Here is a 22,382-nt window from a genome sequence, read left to right on the forward strand (position 1 = left end):
GCTCCGTGTTCAAGAAAAATTAGGAACACCCCTGCTTTTATTTTAAAATTTCTGGATTTTAACCCAGATGTGGTTTTGGCAGCATCAAACGCTGTTCAATAAAATATTTCATCTGGAGTCGAGATTGGACGTCCAGAATGATCAAATCATCTCACGTCTTAAAATTTATCGGACTGTAAAGCAAAAAGCTACAAACTGCAAATTCACCTGTTCTTACAGTCTAAAGAAACCACAGGCTCACAGCATGCAAGCACAAACAAGGTAACAATTATTAAACCTCAAAATGTATCTTTGAATCTATGGAAAAGACAAGTCCGGTGCGATTTGTGACAGTCGTACTTCATTCTTCAGATTGTCTCTGTCCCAAAACTGGGATATCCTCGTATCGTTTCTGCAATCCAACAAACACAAATTTACTGCAATATATAAAACATGTTCCCCCATCTATAAACATGGAATTTAAATAAAGAACCTGCAAACTAGGCATTTACCAAGAACTTAAGTGTGCCGTAACGGAAACCAAAGAGGAGGAAATTGACACAAGACAATTTATGATAACAATAAGGGGTACATCAAAGAATGAATTGAATGAGGCATGTTTTGATTTTGACAGGAATAAAAATTATTCTGGTTTGCTGAATGGCATAACTGCTGATGTTGTTGTAACCCACAAGTCTAGCGGATAAAGCCATTTTTCAGGCAACTTATTTGTACTTGTGATTGGTCTACATTCTAGGTCAAGGGCCAGATTCAGGGAAAGTAGCAATGGCATTCTTTATTTTTGGATTACATCTGGCAAGACCAGGTAAGGATAGAATTTCCATATTTGTCATGAAAAATGAAGCAAAATTTGTCTAGGAAGGAATATAGCTATCACATGAGCAACCTACAGTGTCTGCAGGAGTAAGATTCAACTTAATTTCATAGGGGAACAAAACTTCTTAACAAGAAGAACCAATAACACTTCTGTTCCACATAGCTTCAAAACCAATAACATACTAAAAACTTTCTTCAATCTAAATCTTTTTAAACCTCTCTGCACTACCGGAAGCTTTCTCTATATTGTACTCTACTTAAAATTAACATGACCATAATTAATATGCTCATATGCAATGACTAATCAACTAAAGACTACAAGATACATTGCAGGATACATATCTACTACAAAGTCCCTCAAGGTTAGGCAACAATATGTACACATCAAATATATCAAAAGCCGCACTTCTGAAATCTACTTCATATTACATCTGTCTTATTCTCAGAGCACACACACACACAAAATTAATAGAAACGGACAACTAAGGAAATGAAAAAAAGCTCACCACAATTGACTTAAAAAAATTGAAGAATCTTAGTCTAGCTTTAATTGCAAGATCTTGACACATGAGAAACTCTAATAATAGTACTCAAGATCAGAGTCTACTTAAGACCTCCATCCTCAGCACTCAGCTGATGTACCTATTTTGGATGGAAGGGCACAATATATTCTAAGAACACAGATATCCAGTACAAGTAGACTCGCAATGAATAATGATATAAAGAAATATAATCAAGTCTCATGCCTATGAAGAACACTGGAATGTGCAATTGTAGCAAACAGTACAAATGACATACAAACACATCCCATAATTTAGCATCTTGTTGGATGCACTGATATGTTGTTTTTATTTGTTTATTTATTCTTTTGCGAGGATTCTCTTGCACATAAAATTCTAACCATCATTTTACCCATCACTTGTGTAAAATGTTAACCGAATCTGTAATAGTTGCTTAAGCAAGAAAACCATAAAATCTGCAAAGAATTAACTTAAATTACAGCAAGGACAACATACAATTTAACCATAAAATTCAGCTAAAGCTCCTTAAATATAAATTTAAAAAAAAAAAAAGAAGTTAATAACCATACCCCAACGTTGATGTGGTCCCACAGACTACGAATCCCACGATCCACAGCCTGAAACCAGAACAATGAATCGACATATCAAATAAAAAGCACCAAAAGCAACCTAAAACTTAAAACAAATGAGCAGAATTTGTATAGGGGGCAGTGGAAAACAAACCCTAATCACTCCCTAACACCTCAAGCACAAACCAGAATATCCCCCAGAATCCTTGAAACATTAGGAAAAAAAAGGGTATCCCATTTCCCAGATCCAATTCAATCGAGTGAACACAATAACCACACAGACACACATACACATCTAGACATAGATATAAAACAAGATACAGACGCGTTCACCGAGGAAAGCGCCGACGACGACGAATGTAACGTAGACAGGAGTGCGTCGCATAATCAGTCTGTACATCCCTTCCCATACTCCGCCGCCTCGTCTAGCTGCCGATTCCATTTCCGATCTTTTTTTATCTGCTCAAACACAAAAGAGAAAGTTGCAAATCCGTCGATCTCTTGCGAGGAAGGAGAAATGGAGAGACTGCGGAAGATTGATTGATCCTCAGAACTTTTCAACACGGGTTTTGAGTTTGTTAATTCGGTGAATCGGATCCGAGACCTCGACCCATTTACTGGATACAAGATCTGGGCTAGGTCAATGAAGTTCGTGTTCTATTGTATTTGGGCCTTATGAGCCCAATGAATCCATGGTTTGGGCTTTTATTTTCCAATGAGGATATGGATTTGGGCCTTATGGTTTCTAAAAGTTTTATGCATCATCTTTATTATTTTCATATGAAAAACAAAACAATTAATTTTTATTTTCTTTTTTGTGATATTTTTTCTCAATGCAAATTACCTTTTAAAATTTATCTTTCAAATAATTAATTTTGTATTGTGGACCCTATTACGGGTATATGGATATTATTAGGTAATATATCTGGTAAATATAAAAGATAAATAATTAAATAAAAAAGTAAAAGAAAAGCGTTGCAACTTGAATTTGAGTATGTAATAATTTTTTAATATTTTATTTATCTATAATTTTGTAATTATTTAAGGTAATGATGTAATCACAGTCTAGCATATATCGGGAAAGAAAAAAGTAAAAGTAAAAATAAATTGTTCTTCAGTTTACACATTTTTTTACTATCAAAGCATTGTATTTGCTTTTATTTCTTCACTTCTACTTAAATTTGATTACGTACCAAATATACGCATCACACAATTCAAGCATTTTCTTTTACAACCTAACACAGAAAATTACATTACTGAGATCTCTTAATTATATATAGCTACAGTAGTCTTAATTTAGACATGGCACCCCCCGAGCTCGGCCTCGGCGCCGTGCCTCAGCAACAAGGTTTTCTCGAGCTAAGCCAACTCCTTTCGGAGCTAACAACGCATCGAACGATGAACAATCAATCCAATCCTTAAGCAAATCCTCCTGCCCCCATCTCTCCGGGACGACTATCGTACTTGCACCACCATTATTGACTTCCTTCCAATACCTCATCAGCTTTTCTCGCCCGACCAGCCCATTTTCCGGTCCTGTCTCTTGCTCAGCACGTGCGTTTTCCATTTGCCATGTGGCTCTTGTGGTTGGATAGGGGGAGTTGTTGTCTTGATGGGGTGTGAGTTTGCAAGATATATTGATCAAGGGTTGATGATGACGATGATGATGATCACTAGTTGGGAGTTGATCATTGCTAGGTGTAGGGTTCTTGTGTTGATCTTCATGGGCTTTTGAGTTTGTGGTGGAGGGTATTTCCATGGATCTGCTAATGTTGCAAGAATGGTGAGTTTGGTTAGATGGTGATGGAGGGTTTTTTGGGTTTAGATTTATGTGGAGGTGGTGGAAGTTGGAGAGAGTGTGAAGGCAAGTCTCCTAATTAAGCACAGATGATGATCTCTTGCTTTATAGACTTGAGGAGTCTTTTTGTAGTCTTCTTTTCTTTTGTTGGCTTCGGAACTTTGCACGTTTCTATGGAGAAAAAATTATTTAAATCTGATTTGATCGAGCCAAATAAATTAGAGAGCAAGTGCAATTGATATATACACTGGTAATATGATTGATCATTTTTCCTAAATTATACATCAATTATATCGTAAATATGTGCAGGTGTTGAGTGTTCAATTTGATGGTAAATGTGTTGCACACAAAACAGATAAATGTGAAATTAATGTTGAAACAAGTAGGGGTTTGAGTAAATGTTGTGCATTAAATGTGTGAATGGTGATGGTGAAGACCAAGAATTATGGGTGGCTAGATGGAAACAACGCGTATTCTTGGTATACATATGGAGAAGCAAGCATGTGAGTGGAATGTGTGGAAATATGTTGAGATATTTTTTGGCATTTGATGACGTTGCATACTTCTTGTCCTTAACTTCTAAGTTCATGATTTCACAATATGTCTCCCACAATCTACAATCCCTAAATCAATCGTTTCAAACTTTATTTTAGTTTTCTTGCCCAACTACTTTTGTGGCCAATCAATTTCTTTTGTAGTTTTTTAGTATGTGATTTGGGTAAATATATAATTTATTTTAAATATTTTATAAAATATTTTAAAACTTTTAAGATGACACAGAATGTTTGATTATTTTTCTAAGATGATAAGATTTAAAAATAAGATGTCATGAACTTATAACCTTAATTAAAAAAAGAAAAGAATTAGTAATACTAACTTATTTACAAAAGCTTAACAAGTTCGTCCAAATTTATTCGAATTAATTACAAACTTGCCATTACGATCGTATTATCAATTTCATAATTTTATTATATCCAAATACTTTAATAATTTATTTCGAAAATAAGATATAGCGTCTTATAAGTTGAAAAAAACATTAAATTACGTAAAGCAAAGATGAGAGGAGCTGCTGCAATAACAAGAATATCAAGATATGCGAGAACAAGATAAGTATTTTTTTTAATTATTAATGCGAGATTTAATAATTTAGTAGCACAATAATATATCACCTCTCTCTCTCTCTCTCTCCATTTGGAGTGCATCGTTGAACGATCTTCGGTTATAGTTGTATATGTAAATATATGTGTATACATACAAGTATTTAAATCAGCAGTAAAGTATTGAGACACTGAGACTCTATGTGAAACCTACAGCGATTCACTTGGAACAAAATGTAATTACAGATTGAGGTCAACTGCACTCTCAACTCTGTAAGAAACTTCAACAACATATCTTTTATCTACTTTCAGTTGATCCCATGAAAGAGGTGTCGGGAAAATGGTGGTTGGTCATACTTTCAACTGTTTCTACAATTTATCTTTGATGCACATACAACAGCAAGTTCACTCGCTCTTGACAGCATGGTATATGCGCCCAACAAACAGCAAAGAAGCTTGAAAACTTACTGTTCCAAGCATCAGGAAGAAGGCATAGCACATGCAGGCGCTGTAGCCGAAAAAGAAGGCAGTCTGCAGGATGCCGCTCATATTTGATTTCAAGTAGAAGTATGTGCAGTAGGAGAACATAAATATTGCTGTTGAGCCGCCACGTAGTACAGACCTGAAAAACTTTCATTGTTTCAGTGATTGGATGATAAAAATATGCATATAATAGTGTTTTGAATTTACATAAAAATATATATATGTGAATGTATGCATATATATAGTAATCTTCAGGAATTTTATCAAATATTTGAGGAAAAGTATTGAAAAAGGGGGAAGATCTTTGAGAAGTGAGATATGTTTGTTTGGCTTGTTGATGTTTTTAACCTTTTTCACTCAGAAAAAAAAAATGCAAGCAAACATGATCTTTGAAGTTTGACATTAGCATCATGCTCAGGCTTAGCTAGAGGAAAAAACTGAATGTAATGTGTGTGTGTGTGCGCGTGTGTGCATAATTAACTACAACACGGGCAGAAATCTTACCTCCACCACCATTCGTGGTCCTCTGCAGCCAGCTGAAGATAAGTCAAGCCAACACTCAACATAGAAGTGAGAATGGCAAGAATTACAAACGTAACAAACAAAATTCCAGGAGAAGTATAGATTTTATAGCCCCACATAGTAGCACACAAGTTGTGTAACTCCAGGGCGATTGCACTGAAAGGTAAAATCCCTACAAGAAACATTTGAGCCGGCGTTTTTCGATACCAAGACAATGACGGAATCTCCCTTGGACATTTTTTGGTAATGGGAAACGATTGGAGATGGGACTTGTAGCGGTGTCCAACCACTCCACCAAGGATGAGTAACGGAATTGCAACAAGTGTAAATATGAGAAAAATGAGAAGCATTGTTCCAAGAGGAAGCGCTGTGGTCACACGAAAATATGAAGCCAGTATATTGAGGAAGAATGCCGTCAAGAGAAAAGGACCTAAGAAGAGTATTCCTGCTAGAAGAGCACTTCTTTCCTGAAAAATTATAGATTAACTTCAGTTTTCATATTGGCAGTTACAATAGCAAAGGACGATTTGAAGAATTAGTAGGGAGTTAAGGCTTAAGCATCCATACCCATCCAGTTTCAGCATATTGATTGCAAAAAGAAGCAGAGCTATAGCCAGCGATGGCTGTTGTAAGAATGTAAGAAATGAGTATAGAACTTGAGAGAGTGCCACGGCTGTAAGGATGGAAGACTCCCAGAAATGCCAAAACAAATAAGATGAGAACCCTGCAGAATGAACAAACGATCATTTACATGGCAGATGTAAGCAAATATAAAACTGAATTGTCAGTCCCTGTTTGAATTTTCATGGATAGGTCAATCATAGAGAGAAGAGCCTAAAAATTGCAACCGGATAAGCATATAGAGTAACACAGGCGATTACCACAACAGCTGTAACCCGTAATTTTACGAAAAAGGTACTTTAAGATCAAATTTTTGTTGGGGGTCTAACCAATGAAGCTAAGTATAGCTAAACCAAAGGATGGTTGACCCTACCTAAATAAGGTTGACTTGAGACCATTCCAGGATGAAACAAAAGAAAACTGGCAACAAAATTGTAAGAAGCAGATTTTGTTTCCCAATATGAATATATCTTTTTCAGTTATAGGATAATTTGAAAGGCACTAGCTTACTTATCTGGGTTGATGATTGAGAGAGGACTAGAGTCTCAGGGTAAAGAAGAATTTGAGGAACAAGAGTAGGAGCATGTATCATAGTGGAATCTCTGCTTGGGTAAATAAGTGGCCATTTATACTTTCTGGTGGCTATCCAAGGAAATCTACAAGATTAGCAGCCAACTGAAAGAAACAACCCAAGAAACTGAAAACAAATGTAGCTGTGCACGACACGTAGCTACCAAAACTATGTTATGATACAGGTGTGATTTAAGCAGTGTCCTGCATAGTATAGATATAGCAACTGGATAACAATAGCTTACATGCTCAACAATTGGGTGCCACTACCCAAAATGGCAGAAAACAATGGCAGGTTTGTCGGGCACCTGAATACATCCCCATGAATGTATTTCCAACCAACCTCTTTCTCCTCATCTTCATCTCCAATCGACCACCTGAGAATAATAATGGAGGAGTAAGATTTAGGAAGGTACTTGCCTCTGAGGTACGACAAAACCAAGATTCGGTACAACCCACCAGGGCAGCAGCAAAAAGCAATGAGTATCATAGCACAGAGAATTACTTTCTTATGTCATTCTTGAGATGCCGCATGAAAAGCACGGTAAGCAGTCCCATAAGCAGAATTACTATAACAATCGAATTAACAAAAGAGAACCAATGAGTTTTTTGAAGTATAGGCAGTAAGGAAGCTGCCGAGTATCTGTCCATTCGGTTCTTGTATGGTCTAGGGGTCCGTTTCCAGGACACAGAATAAGTGAAATCAACTTTGACATCAACATCTTCTGTTATGTCTATTGCATGACTTGGGTCACTGAAGGCATGGATTTCTATGACTTGGTTTCCATTGTATAGAGCATCAAACTGAACATGGGTAAACAGGAAATACTTTGGCCCCATACCGTCATCAGTCCAGTTTCCTTCTTCAACTTTTCCAATGAATGCCCACAAGGGAAGATCGTCATAGTACATCTGGTAGTAAAAGTTATATGTTATAGCATGCCTGAAATTTGCAATCTCACCGCTACTGAGCTTCTGCTGGCAAAGAGCTGCACCAGTTTTGTTCACAGCAAATTCCAACTCATATAAAGCATTTGCTAACCTGTCACCGTTCAGAACTTCCCCAAGATTTTCCTTCTCTTCAAGCACCTGATCTGCCAATGAGACAAATAATGAGATATGGACTGCTAATCAAGGATATTCACACCAAAGGCCTCAAAGCTACTTGCAAATGCATTTCAGCAAAATGGCATTATTTTCTTGAAGGCGTACAAAAGGAAACATACAGTCCCTTTGAGAAAGTATTACACAATTATGTCATTATGCAGTAATAGAAGGATCCTATTATTTAGAAGTTCTTCAACTATGATGTGTATGGGATAGCCTCAAAAGGTTGACGCAACATGCAAGTGGCATAACATACCTGGATGACAGAAGGCCAACTCATAGTATTGGTATGTTTCACTGCAAGAGAGTAACAAGTGAAAACATATTAGAATAAGATGGGCGTAAACAGGATGCCCCAGAGAAAGTTTGCTTTACTTCCACTATAGCAACTACAGATGCTATTTATGCACATCTAATATTTTGAGGCAGCATCTTTGCATTTGGTGACCACCGTAAACGAACCTGCTCTCCTGAAGTTTTCAAACATCTATTTCGAATCATTTTTGTAAAACGTATCGCATGAATGAACCTAAAGGCCTCAAAGCCAACTCTTAGAGCAACGGCAGTCTTTCATGCTAGAGAATGAGACAAGTAAACAGCACAAGAAGAACCATCACAATGAGTCATTTGCAAACAAAAACCAAAGACAAACTAACATATACACTTCATCGCTTATACGACCAAGAATTACATAAAGAATCTTTTACCAATGAAAATCCTTAAACAGGAACAAAGGTCGAATGAAAGTAACAGACACGACGACAACCTCCCAAGTTCCTCAAACAAAACAATCTGCTAAAACCACAAAATCTAGAGAACCCTCATGCTCACAGAACAAAATATGGTTAAAATTCATGGAATCCAATACTTGAGAAGAATCAAGTTGCGGATGGAAAAACAATACCTGGGATTATGAAGGGGCCCAATCTTGTTAACAAAAAGGGGCACCGGATCTCCTACATTATAAGTGTTGGCAGATTGAAGCTGGAAAGGCAGTAGGAGAATTAGATTAGTTATAAAAAGCAGTTTCAAGATTCCCATTTGCAATCAGTTTGAGGGTTTCTGATCTCGAGTCTTCAATGGCGGAAAGATGGAAGAGTTGGGGAGATGGTGGTGGGACTTGGGGGGTGGCGCCTGTTGCGGGCGGGGTTGAAGCCTGGTAAAAGAACGGTCAACGACGGCCGGGAGACCGTTCCCGACGAATCTTGTACTGGCCGGTGGCCAGAGTAAAAACGCTATTGGATTTGGGCCGAAGTAATCGCAGCTGAGAGACCGAAAACGCTTCAGCAATTGGGATACAGTCTGAGTCTGAGTTGACCAAACAGGCCTAATAAATTGGGTTATATTAAAACGGGCCTCACAAAGGCCAATCGTTGGGCTTCCGGTTATATTGGGCCCAACAAAACCAAAACTTAAATTATGCTACAACTGTGTTCCACCGTTATTAATACAATTTTTCATAAAATCATTGTCAGTAATTAGACTTTCATTGCAACGAGGCCTAATTTAGTTAGCAAGATTGAGGCTTTGTCACTCCAAAAATCATGCTTTTCAAAGTAGATACTTCTTTTTAAATTTAAGCCATGAACTGTCCATATATCATATAATCTTCAAAGTAGTAATATCTTTTGAAGTGAAAACGATAAATTAATTATACTTCTTTCGAACCCATGACTTTAAATCCCGTTTGATTGTGTTTTTATTTTCGGTTTCTAATAATTGTATTTGTATAAAAATATTTTATTGGTTTTTGTGCGAAAACTAAGAATATATTCGGATTAGTTTTTTTCGAATATAGGTATATAGGTGTGAGAATTAAAAATATAGGTATATGTATTTTTCATGTGACAGAAATTAATTATGAGAGTTGACCAAAATGGTTGGGAGAGAAAGAAATTTTATTTGATTTGAGATAAGAAAAGACATGCTGACAAGTATGACCAATCCACGTGACCTATAATTTCAAAAAATTCAAGATTAAAATATGAATGGATTCTCATTGAAAATGGCTTGACCAAACAAAATTCCAACTACCCAAATAGTGAAAAGTGAAAATAATCTCATTGAAAACACAACCAAATGGACTCATTTTGGAAACTCAATTTCGTCAATTGAGTTAGGCCTCATTGACTTTAAAATAACTACTTTAATAGTAATTATTATTTAATTATGATAATTCATATGTATGTTGGTCATTACAGCTATTAATAATTTAAATTCACTATATTTACAACATTATTGTTTCTCTCTTAAACTAAAACCAAAGATCATGTCACTTCAAAACCAGCATCCAATATTTGACTGAGGGAACAGTACTAAATATTAATAATTACACATTTGTAGGGTGAGTCAACAAGAGTGCACGAATCATGGCTGCAAATTCATTTACTTAAATTGTCAATTTATACCAACAAATTAAAAAATGCAATAAATATAGGATTTATGAGGACTGACTCAATTAGGGTTTTGAAATTAATTACTTGAAGCACTTGACAATCACAAGCATGTACAGAAATAGTTGACTACGTACAAGCAACATAAACAAGTTTTATAGTCAAAGAAGCAATTAAGATTGTGTTTATGCATTTAATGATTCTACTTAACAAAAATATCTTCACGAAATTATAATTTTATTAATAAAATACCATATTTTAGATTCAATAATTATCCAAAAAGCTTTGATAATGAGTTGACAAGATATATGGATTCTTGGTTATGATATCATGAATTATGTTTGCACCATGAGAAAAGCCATATGCCCATCACTTGGGAGACCCTTTTTTCACCATCTTGTGCTTTTTAAGTGCCCCACAAAAGACAATGAATGTCTAATATCATCAATGAAAAGTGAGATCTTTTGGTGTAAAAAGTGTTCAAATTTTTTGGGGGTACAAACCATAATTATTGTTATTTTTTAGGAGAGAAATGACGAGTTAAATCATTATATCTGTATCAAGAATGATTTGATATATTCAACAATAATTAGAAAATTATAATTAATAATAACGATAACAAGTTTATATAAGTGAGTTATGCACCTACACGTCTTTGGGACTTAAATTGGAAATCAAATGCTTACAGAGAATTTTGGGACTTCAGCTTTAAGTGTAATTAGACTGAAATTTTGACTTGAACCCATTATTTAAAAGCCCAATTAACTATTATTCTCGAATCGATGATAACATAATTTGATATGGTACTAATAGAAAGCACTCACTAATTTAATATAAACAAACCAAATACATATACATACATCAAGAATTAAGACCAGTAAGCTACACCTATAACCTTAAATAATTAAAATCCAGCCTATTTTGTCAAATTTAAATTAATTACATGTCAAGGAAAGAATATTTCCATATAATTAATGTATGATTAAAAAAAAGTATTAATATATCAATATTTATCATACATTAATTCAATGAGATTAAACCTGATTTAAATTACTATTTTTCTTAAAATATTGATAAATAAACACTCGAATAAATTCCAAATATAATTGGATTTTCATAGAAAACCAATAGATGATAAGTTTGAGGTGCATGAACACAGACAACATGCAAAGACCAACATTTTTGGCTTGGCCAATGATTAGCACAAATGAGGAGAATAATTGGTGGGGGGCATATTACAGGCAAAACTGCTACATCAAAACAAACATATATACTATATAAAACAATATTGCTACATCAATCATCCACCTATCCATCATGAAATTAAATCATGGCTCTATCTACCAAAATCTAATACTCTGGAATTTGAACAATCTGTTTATATTGGACTTATCATATATGGATAATTGCAATCATCTTAATATTTAAAGTCTCACAATTTTTTGACAATGATATATATATATATATATATCTAAAATTTATAAGAGATATTTATAGTCTCGGAATACGGCTAAAAATTTTCCTATATTATTCAGTAAATAATTCAAAATCGAATATAATATATCCCTCCATGATGATAGATATTATCAAGAAATATTCATAATAAAATGCCTGGAATATATAGGAACAAAAACTCCTTATATCATTCCACACATTGGCAATAATTGGTTTTGTTTCTCCAGGGAAAGGAAAAGAAGATAGATTTTGGGAGTATATTATATTATAAAAGAGATGTATATGTATACACACATCTATACCTAATGTGTGAAATATATAGAGCATATATGATGTAATGAAGTGCAGGGTAGCTACCATGGAGCTGCCCAAGCAATGGACATAAATTGGGATATATTTATTTCTATTAAGGGAAAAGAATCTTGATGTGGCATGGCTCACTAGGGTGATTGACAGGGAATGGATGTTGACCCATCAACAAAGGGGATAATACCAAACAAATCCATTTCAAAACTTGGGATTTAATATTAATTAATTATTATATTACACAAGTGGGTGTTCTTATTGGTGCTTATTTAATCAATTGTTTTGGTTGAAAGGGATATAATTTAAGCAAACATCTTAGAATACAATAGTGCAATTAAATATTTCTCAAGGGGTGTGAGTTGTCAAATATCCATATTACTCAAAACTAAACTCTTTTACCTTCTAACATATGTAATTTCATTTTAGACATGTATATTAATTTATAATTTTATTTTTTTTATTTCTTATTTTAAAAAAAATCCCGCATATAATATGAATTTGTATCTTAGTATATTTGTTGTGAGTCCGAACACAATTTTTTTTTATTAAATTCCAAAGAAAGATGCATTTCAGTTAATACTATGTTTGATAATGAGTTCGAATAAAACAGGGACTTGACTTAGACTCATGCCAAATATTATTGGTTGAATTTCACTTAAACTCGTCTCGACTTATTTATTGATAATTAATTTGTTTACCACTACTGAAACTCCTACCTATCTAATGGTCTATATGGCAAATGTGACGTGATTTGAGTTAGAAAACTGTTCCTTTTTTCCAAAATGTTGAGAAAGAATTGAACTTATATAACTAGTTAAGTCCAATAAGGGTGGACAGGTTGCGGGCTGTGATAGGGGTGGGTTACAGGGTTTCACCTGGAGTAAATGAGTACAAATTTTATCAAAATTAGAATGTCGTTTCTATTTAAAAATAATAATATAACATCATAAATTATATTTATTAATTTTAAAGACAACTTTATACATAATTTTTACCTTTTTTATAATTTAAAAATAATTAATGTTAAGAAATTCAGCGTGTATATATGCATAATGATATATATTAATTATCTGGGAGTCCAGCAACATTGTACAAAATTATGTGATTAGTACTTGCAATTCTGAAGAGCCCCCCTAGAAAAGGGCCAATGAGAAAGCACAGGTGGTTAGAGAGAGAGAGAGTGGAGTAGGAGTCAGTACTGATTCTAGTGCTTTCCTGCCAAAGACCCCACCTTTTTCATTTCTTTATTATAATTGAATTATTATGTAAAAATTAAATCTTTTTTCCATAGCATTTGTGAAAACCCCACAAAGGCTGAGGGGGTTCAGACAAGATTTTGTGTACCATACCATGGTTTGAGGTTCAATACTGATGGATGGTAATAATTACTACTGCTACTACCACCCCTTATCAGATGGATAAAAGCAAAGACTGAAACAGAATAATCAGACAGTTTTTTCTTCATTGAGGAGGAGGAGAGAAAATAGAGGTAGACAGAGAAAGAGACCCCTCAAAAAATAATATAAAATCAAGAATTAATAATAATTTTTTGCAAATGAGAAAAAGACTGGACCCCTCCCCCACTCCCCTTTTGATGGCTTGGATATATAGTTTGACAAGAAAGCTTTGATCTTTTGCTCTTCTTCCTGTTTGAGTTTTTGGCCCAGAGAAAAGTGGACTTTCTGTCTTTGAAATCATCTCTTTACATATACAGCAACAAATTTTCAAGGGTTTTTATTTCTTTGAGATGTTGGCATAGGTATTACTACTATGATGATCTGAAGAGAGAGAGCGAGAGAGAGAGGGATATATATATAGAGAGAGAGAGAGTGTGTTTTGTTCTTGCATGGCTAGCCAAAGACTTGGAGAGGCAGCCTTGTCTGAGTCTGGACCTTCACACCATCATCACCACATTCCGTATTCGCTGCCCCACATGCTTCACCACCCGAATACGAGTTTCATGTATGCCAAAGATTTCATTTTTCTTCACATTTTTTGGTTGTTCTTTCACTCTAATGGTTGATATTGATTTGACGGGAGTGAGTTTCTCAAGTTTGTTTCTTCATTTCTGACATGGGTTTTTATTTTCATTTTTCCTGTTTGTTTTGTTATCAAGAAGAAATCAAGAAGGATCTGCGTTTGATTTTGGAGAGCTGGAAGAGGCTATAGTTCTCCAGGGAGTGAAGATCAACAATGATGAGACAAAACAACGTATGCTGAAATCCCTTCCTTTCTATGACGTTTGCTAAGTGTAACCAACTCCTAAACACACACACACACACACGCACAAGGCGGGGGTGGGGGTGGTATGCTTTGAACATGTCCACAGAGCCAAAGTAAAGGGCCTTACCATTTCTAATACAGAAATCATTCTTGGACAAAGGATTTGAATGGCGTGGGGTTTCAAATAAGGAAAAAACCAGACTTTGCTTGCATGATTTCTACTGACTCCATAACTGCTAAGGAAAAAGAAAAAACATATAAAGGGAGATTAGGTTCCTCTCCTTTTACAAGGGTGTTCCTGAATCCTGCAAAAGTTTCAAGTCTTTGTATTTATTTTCTCCCCTCTCTGATCCTCAAAGATTTTGCTTTGTGATTTTGTGCAGCTTTATACACCACAGTCAGGCCTGCAGCAACTCTGGAAATGTTCCCTTCTTGGCCTATGAGATTCCAGCAACATACCCCAAGAGTACTCACAATTTCCCTTTTAAACTTCCCCTTTCTTTGACCATTTCTATTTATCTTCATCCCTTTCTTCCTATATATCTCTAGTAGTGGAAAAAATCTCTCTAGGTAACTTCTGCTGCTGAAAATTATGAGCTTTGAGCTTATCTTTTAAGAGCTTTTGGAGCTTTCTTGATTTTTTCTTTGGGGAAGAAAGAATTGTTTTTTTCTGGGGATGATATAGTGATGAAAGCCATTTGACTTACTTTCTTGGGGTGGTTCTTGGTCATTAATACAGGGAAGCTCAAAATCAGGAGAAGAGAGTACTGATTCCGGATCAGCTGTCAACACACTTTCCACCACTAGGTTGGAGCCTGACTCTCCCATCAGCAGAAAGACATCTTCAGACCACCGCCTTCCGCCGCCGCAAATGGACACCGGAAGTGGAGTTGATAGCCCAAGAACAGGTGGTTCACAGACTCAACCAGCTGCCAAACAAGCTCCAGAAAAGGTTTTTTGTGCTTGATCGATCTATTCTCATAATTCTTATTCCCTTCTTTTATCATAATCCCAATATTTCAGGAAAAAGGTTGTGTCTTTTATTGCTATATCTAATCCTTGTTATTATTGTTTCTCTCTCTCTCCCCGTCTCGAATCCCAAATCCCAACAACTGCAAGAAGATTTGTATCAAAAGGGCTGAGTTACTTCTGATTACTGAGGGATTCTCTGATTTTTATTCTGACAAGTAATCAAAGAGAAAGCAGAATCTTTACAGTAGCAGTATCAATTTTTTATCTTTACTGCTCCATTATAATAATGTTGGCTTTATCTCCAGAACTGTAGTTCAAGTCCTAGTTCATAATTACCTACTTTTTCCCATCCCAAGAACTGTAGTTCAATTCCTTCTTGGCTTTTTGGCCTCCTTTTCTGCAATAATCTTTAATAAAATACAAATCCAACAAATGGTAAGCGATGGAGCGGAATAAACATTTTTCATTATGCATGTAGCAGTCACCCCCCATCATAATTCTTTTCAGGAAACAGTATCAGAACTCTGAGAAATTCTTACATATCCTCTAATTATTACAAACTTGATTTTTGGTAATAAAAAAACATGAGATCTTTCAAAAGATTCTGCCATTTCTGACACGTTACCTCCTCCCTTCACTTCAGAAGAATTCAGAGGATTTACAAGAGGGGATTGAGAAAAACTGAACCAATATATTTAATTTATTCCAGCTGCTCTTATTGACTCTAGTATTTTATGTTTATTGAGCATATATTTTAGCTTAAGAAAACAATTTTCTAATTTATTTAATTTTTTTTAAAAAAAAAATTATGCAGAGAAGGGGACCTGGTTCTAATTCAGAGAAAGTTCTGGATGCCAAGGTGATGAAAAAAATCCACATTTATCCACATGCATGGATGGCCTAGAATTTGGCTTTTACAAGACTTCTAAAATTTCTTGAGTTTTTTTCTTCCCCCCCCCCCCCCCCCCTTGGCCGGCAATTAGTGTTTATTTTCCAGAAAAAAAAGAATAATCTTGAAGCTGATGGTTCATTCTCTGATTACAGACATTGAGAAGATTAGCTCAAAATAGGGAAGCAGCAAGGAAAAGCAGGCTTAGGAAGAAGGTGGATTCCCAATTTTTTGTTTTTTCTCCCAAACAAGGAGTTGTAAATTTGAGTTGTGCATATTTATAGTATTGTTGTTTTCTTGCAGGCTTATGTACAGCAGCTAGAATCAAGCAGGATTAGGCTCACTCAGCTGGAACAAGACCTTCAGAGGGCACGGTCACAGGTAAAACTAGCTAGCTTATATATAACATAGGTACAATGAAGAAGTTTGATATTTTCAGAAAAAAATTTCATAAATTTAATCCCCTATAATAAATTAAATAAAAATTCAAACTTATAATTGATTTTCTGAACTCTCTCTCTCTCTCTCATCTTCTTAACTTGCTGTGGTCAACAGGGACTTTTCTTAGGAGGAGGTGGGGTTGCAGGTGGCAATATTAGCTCTGGTATGTCCTATTATTTCCTGCATAGTAATTTACTGAACTGCCCTTTCTCTCAAGTGCCAACCACTTCCATGAATATTCAAGAACCATTCTTTTCTCACTTAGAAAATGTTTCATACTCAAAATATTTGACTTTTTCGTCCTTGGTTTTTTATATATGTGCGCATGCCCCACACATTGATATGTTTCTCACCTGATTGTGTGAGTATGGCAAGAAGCCACGGAACTTTGAGAAAGAGGGAGCAAATAGTCTTTTCAGTCCATTTGAAAAAAAGATATCTAAATGTCAAACCCTTTGATTCTTAGACTTTGCTAGATTTTCACCTAATAATCCACAGTTTTGACCATAAGCAGCATGCTTTGTCTGGACCTTCAAGAAGCCTTTTGTCCGACATAGCAAGCATCAATTTTCAAATCAAGACTGGCCTTTTATTTTCACCTAAAACAACATAATTTTGCATTTGACTAAGAGATTTCTACTTCTCCAAAAACCCTGTCAGAGATTTTCATGACTGTTTCAGGTAAAAAAGAATCACATCAAATCTCAGTATGACCATGGCTTTCGACTTTTACTGCCTGGTCAGCAATAGTGTCCTTGATTATTTATATATGTGTGTGTGTGTGTTGTTGTGTTTCAAACTTGTTTAATTTGTCCAAATATTGCAAATATTTGTGTACACCACACCAATTCTTGAATTCTGGCACCAACCTTTTGTAGCTTAGCACAACTACAACTTTCTTACAATGTGAGTAAACATATAAAAGTTCTAGAAAATTAAAAAAGAAAAACGCAAATGGCTGCAGTTGGTGCTAGAAGTTGTCGTCTTGCGCTTTGTTCATTTGTGAACCAATCTTGATAACATGCATGGCCTGCATGGACCTTTTTTTTTTCCCTTGAAATTATTAAAATATGATAATGTAGTAGTTATTTTACCTTTTTTGTTAAAGGTGGTGCAATATTTGACATGGAATACGCACGGTGGTTAGAGGATGACCATAGGCATATGTCCGAGCTTCGAACCGCATTGCAAGCTCACTTATCCGATGGTGATTTGAGGGTAATAGTGGATGGATACATTGCTCATTACGATGAGATCTTTCGGCTGAAAGGGGTTGCCGCTAAATCCGATGTCTTCCACCTGATTACCGGAATGTGGACTACACCCGCCGAGCGATGTTTTCTTTGGATGGGTGGTTTCCGCCCGTCCGATCTAATTAAGGTTTCCACAAATTCATACTCGTGCAGCATTGTCTGAAACAATATGTAAGTAAACCATAACTTAATGTTCTTGTTTTCTTGATCAGATGCTAATTACGCAATTAGATCCGTTAACGGAGCAGCAAGTTATGGGGATTTACGGTCTGCAGCAGTCCTCACAGCAAGCTGAGGAGGCGCTTTCACAGGGTCTTGAACAACTACAACAGTCGTTGATCGATACTATAGCAAATGGTTCTATTAATGACAGCATGCATCACATGGCTGTTGCATTGGGGAAGCTTTCAAATCTTGAAGGCTTTGTCCGACAGGTATTTTTAATTCTTTGCTTCTTTTAAATTTCTCAACGCCGTTTTTGCTATGAATTTTTGCACTTAGATTAGTTCCGTTATGGAAAAGTGATAATTTTATGGCCTGTTGCTAAAATGTTAAATATCTATGTTTTCATCATCTTTGCCTCCTTCCCGACAAATGCATGTTGGCAAGTTGATTTGATAAGTCATCTTTGAGCTTTAATTAGTTGAGATAAGTGATAAGAAAGTTAAAATGTTGGGAACTGATGAAACAGAAGAAAAAGTAGCTTAAAGAGAATGAAAATGAAACCTTTATTACCCTCTTTTTCCAACTTTACGTTCCGATTTATCTTGTCTGAAAAAGGAATATCGTTACACTTTCTTACAAAAAAACTATGTCCAGTAGTAGTCTTTTCTCAGACAACGTGATCCCCTCCTTCGAGTTCACGTAGTTTTCTCCAAATGTTTCACTTGTATCAATCTGTACTTCATTCTTACATCCTTGGTCTGATAACGATCGATCTTTCATGATGATCCGGATGTAAATACATATATAGAAATCGGAACAAAAAGAAAATAGGGGAATATTCTATTAACCGGACAACATGGGAATGCTAATTTGTTATACCATGAAAACGAAAGAAAAGAATACTTCCTTCTCAAGGAATTAACTTTTTGTAATGTCTTTAAGGAAATTACATTGCTTTCGATTGGTCTGATACTTGATTGACAATTACATCTTGGAATGGTATGACAAATATGTCCACTTTTGGTGGAACCCCACTGATAATGCTGCAATAACTAACCAATCATAGAGGTGTGTTTCGGTTTTCTTGCAAGAACTGTACGCTCATGCAGATATTTTATTCCATTTTAATTTATAATAATAGTTAAACTTTATTCCTTTATTAGGTAGCATTATGGTGCCTTATTCTTAAATAAATTCGGTGGAATTTTTGTGGTTGATTAGCATGTTTCGAATTTTTTGTTTGTTTATTGGTAATCATGTGAATAAACTAGTCGAAGAGTGCGTCCTGGCAAATTAGAGATAATTCAAGTTGGGATAGTGTCTGAACCCGTTTGAGTTCTCTAAGTGTTCGTTTGAGTTCTCTAAGTGTTCCCACAACTAAAGATTAGGACATGCGTTATCGGAATTTCAACAGAAACCTGACACTTAAATTAGACCAAAGATTAGAACATGCGTTATCGGAATTTCAACATGATTTGAAATAGAGGATTCAATTAAAACTGTCGAGTGTTCGGGAGGGCAAAATTATATTTATGTTATTAGTTGTGAATATTGACCCACATCACCAGCTAATTGAAATATTTAATGAACACATCACCAGCTAATTGAAATATTTAATGAATCGTCTGTATTTTAAAATTAATGATTGGAACTGATAACATTTTTTCTTGATAATAAGACAATTTCCAGGGGATTCAATAATTCCCTCTGGAAGTTTGTTTAGACTTTATATCACGCATTATGCAAATGTGGTCCATTTCAATTTCCATTTGATGATTGTTGTTTTGATAAATATTTATATATTTACCTCCAAATGATATTCTATTGCATTCTTCAACTTAAAAATATTTGCTCTATTTTTCAAATAAATTACAGGCTGATAACCTAAGGCAACAAACACTTCACCAACTTCGCCGTATTTTGACAGTCCGGCAAGCCGCTCGATGCTTCCTAGTAATCGGAGAGTACTATGGTCGGTTACGAGCTCTTAGCTCTTTATGGGCGTCTCGGCCAAGAGAGTAAGATCGATTACATTTCGTCCCAACATCTTTTTTTTTTAGAAAAATGGTCAATTACATCGTGCAAGGTATTAATTTGTGTTTTTCTCAGGACGTTAATCGTGGACGATAGTTCTTGTCAGACGACTACGACGGATCTGCAGATGGTACAATCGTCTCAGAACCAGTTCTCCAACTTCTGATCAATGCGTATGAGTGTCTTGATTATTAGATGATGGATATGGGTTCATGCTGTTGTCCCCCAGCATTTGAGGTTGTCTAGGCTACTCTTAATTAGAGAAGATATATAAGAGTTTTCTTCTATAATTTTGTTCTAGGTTTTTATTGTTTTCTTTTTCTTATACTATAATCATGTCCTCTTGTAAATGTAAATCAATATTTATGCAAATTATCTTCTTTAAACCACTGTTCCTACCCACAACGTGTCGGGCACAAGACACACTGTTCGTAGACAATGTCATATAATCATCCATTAAGATTTTTATGCGCGTGTTTGCTACATGTGTCGATCAAAATACGAGCATATCGTAACATGAGAAAATTTAGTTTATTATAATGTTTCAGAGTTCTTTTTAATGATTTCACAGCATAATTTTTAAATACGGTAACTGTACAGCTAAGAAGACAAATATAAAATAGAATAAATAAAATTGGGGTGTGAAGCGTGTGTGATATAGATATGAAGTAGTTGTGTTTAAGGCACAAATGACAAAAGCAAAGGAGAGAAATTGGATGGAGAGGTTATACAGTTTTGTCTGTTTTCTTCCTTGTAATTTGCTCTCGATCTTATCAACTCTTTCTTCTTCTCCGTTCTTATCAGTTGCAATCAATGAACATTCTGCTTCCACATTTATTGAAAATTTCAGGTTCCCATAACACTGATGTCACTATTATATATATTGATCGCGGTTGAGGTTGGCGTTGGGGCCGAGGTCATACGTATATGTCCTAGAATACCACAATTTGAAGCTCGATTCAGAAAATAGATATTAATATAATAAAAAATAAATACCTATAAAAAGAAACTGCACTTGTATTAATATTGGTTCAATGTATCAGAATATGTAAGAATGCATGCGCTTGCAGTTGGATCGTCTGATGGCTGGTTGATAAATTGAGTTTTGGAGTCAGGTCTTAAGAAACTCTAACCTTCATCCTATTCCATATTTCATGTTTTTTGTGACTGTAATAATTTTATGGGGGTTGTCTGTAATTTAATCAGAAGATCAAACAGCACCAATTATACTATATTAGCATAATATGGATTCAAATAGTATGTGTTGTCTACTGTAATAGTATGCGTCGTTTATGTTTCATTTTTCTGATATTGTTGATAAGGGTATAATTATTGTAATTATCTTTGTTAGATATTAATATTTGACAAAAAAAAGTTATAATAAATTAATTCAAATAATAATAGTTAATCGCTTAAAAAAAAAAGAAAAAGACTGTTAACATGATTAAATTCTCATCAACTGGTGTTTTTATGGACTCAGCAGATCAATTATAGACGCAAATCAAATAAAAAGAATGCATCTTGTTTGACCAAATATGAAGTTTCAAATAAGTATTGAAAAGGATAAGCTTTGTTTATTTTTGTGTCATTAATGTCCTTACAAGTAGCACTACACTGGGAAATTTCTAGCTCCCATATCAAACTCGAGTGATTATAAGATGCACTTTAGCTCTTGTGATATTATAAGCGAGTAAAATTATTTTTTATAATAAAAATATGGTAATTTGTTTCCTGAGCTTTTTTAAAATAAAGTAATTAATTTTTCTATTTAAAAAGGTAAATTGCTGTATTTTAAAAAACATAGGGGATGAATTGCTGCATTTTAAAAAGTATAGAGAGGTAAATTGCTAAATTTGTTTTTTCATAGGGGGATAATTTATTTATTTGCAATATCACAGGATGTTGCTTGCATTTTTCTTGATTATAAGGAGTGAGTGTCGTTTATTATGTGATTAGTATGCAATTAAGCAGCATAATTAATTGTATCGTAAATATATTATCACTTATCATATGATTAATTAAGTCCGCTCAAATTATAAAGAAACATATAATTATATGAATAGTTGATTAAATTGTGCAACTGAGCAATACATCGATTCAATCAATACATCAGTATAACTAAAAAATTAGAAAATAACAAATTATAA

At 34.8% G+C, this 22,382-nt stretch overlaps 3 protein-coding genes across 6 annotated transcripts; 1 reads left to right on the top strand and 2 right to left on the bottom strand.

The window, feature by feature from the left end:
• Positions 1-8: 8 nt before the first annotated feature.
• LOC105170013 (ubiquinol-cytochrome C reductase UQCRX/QCR9-like family protein) lies at positions 9-2,475 on the bottom strand. The gene is made up of 3 exons (XM_011090588.3): positions 2,232-2,475; positions 1,907-1,954; positions 9-391 (listed from the first exon to the last, which is right to left on the bottom strand). Exons 1-3 carry the CDS (start codon positions 2,346-2,348, stop codon positions 341-343), a joined length of 216 nt encoding a protein of 71 aa, XP_011088890.1. The 5' UTR covers positions 2,349-2,475; the 3' UTR covers positions 9-340.
• A 2,430-nt stretch (positions 2,476-4,905) lies between these two features.
• Positions 4,906-9,405, bottom strand: LOC105170012 (Endomembrane protein 70 protein family). 2 transcript variants are annotated; one of them, XM_011090585.3, is made up of 7 exons: positions 9,009-9,405; positions 8,361-8,401; positions 7,503-8,091; positions 7,243-7,374; positions 6,374-6,530; positions 5,789-6,273; positions 4,906-5,423 (listed from the first exon to the last, which is right to left on the bottom strand). In XM_011090585.3, exons 1-7 carry the CDS (start codon positions 9,143-9,145, stop codon positions 5,207-5,209), a joined length of 1,758 nt encoding a protein of 585 aa, XP_011088887.1. In that variant the 5' UTR covers positions 9,146-9,405; the 3' UTR covers positions 4,906-5,206. The 2 variants fall into 2 exon arrangements, with proteins under 2 accessions (XP_011088887.1, XP_011088888.1); XM_011090586.3 differs by having other exon boundaries at positions 7,503-8,086; positions 9,009-9,149.
• Positions 9,406-13,863: 4,458 nt separating this feature from the next.
• On the top strand, positions 13,864-20,621 carry TGA9 (bZIP transcription factor family protein). 3 transcript variants are annotated; one of them, XM_020696539.2, is made up of 12 exons: positions 13,865-14,220; positions 14,375-14,469; positions 14,865-14,947; positions 15,221-15,433; positions 16,268-16,312; positions 16,498-16,557; positions 16,646-16,723; positions 16,898-16,946; positions 17,892-18,163; positions 18,249-18,470; positions 20,077-20,219; positions 20,311-20,621. In XM_020696539.2, exons 1-12 carry the CDS (start codon positions 14,105-14,107, stop codon positions 20,399-20,401), a joined length of 1,467 nt encoding a protein of 488 aa, XP_020552198.1. In that variant the 5' UTR covers positions 13,865-14,104; the 3' UTR covers positions 20,402-20,621. The 3 variants fall into 3 exon arrangements, with proteins under 3 accessions (XP_020552199.1, XP_020552198.1, XP_011088884.1); XM_011090582.3 differs by having other exon boundaries at positions 13,869-14,220; positions 14,378-14,469; XM_020696540.2 differs by lacking the exon at positions 16,268-16,312 and having other exon boundaries at positions 13,864-14,220.
• Positions 20,622-22,382: the final 1,761 nt, after the last annotated feature.

The sequence above is a fragment of the Sesamum indicum genome, linkage group LG9 (genome assembly GCF_026168435.1).
Source record: "Sesamum indicum cultivar Baizhima isolate 11 linkage group LG9, ASM2616843v1, whole genome shotgun sequence".
In the NCBI taxonomy this organism is placed as follows: domain Eukaryota; kingdom Viridiplantae; phylum Streptophyta; class Magnoliopsida; order Lamiales; family Pedaliaceae; genus Sesamum; species Sesamum indicum.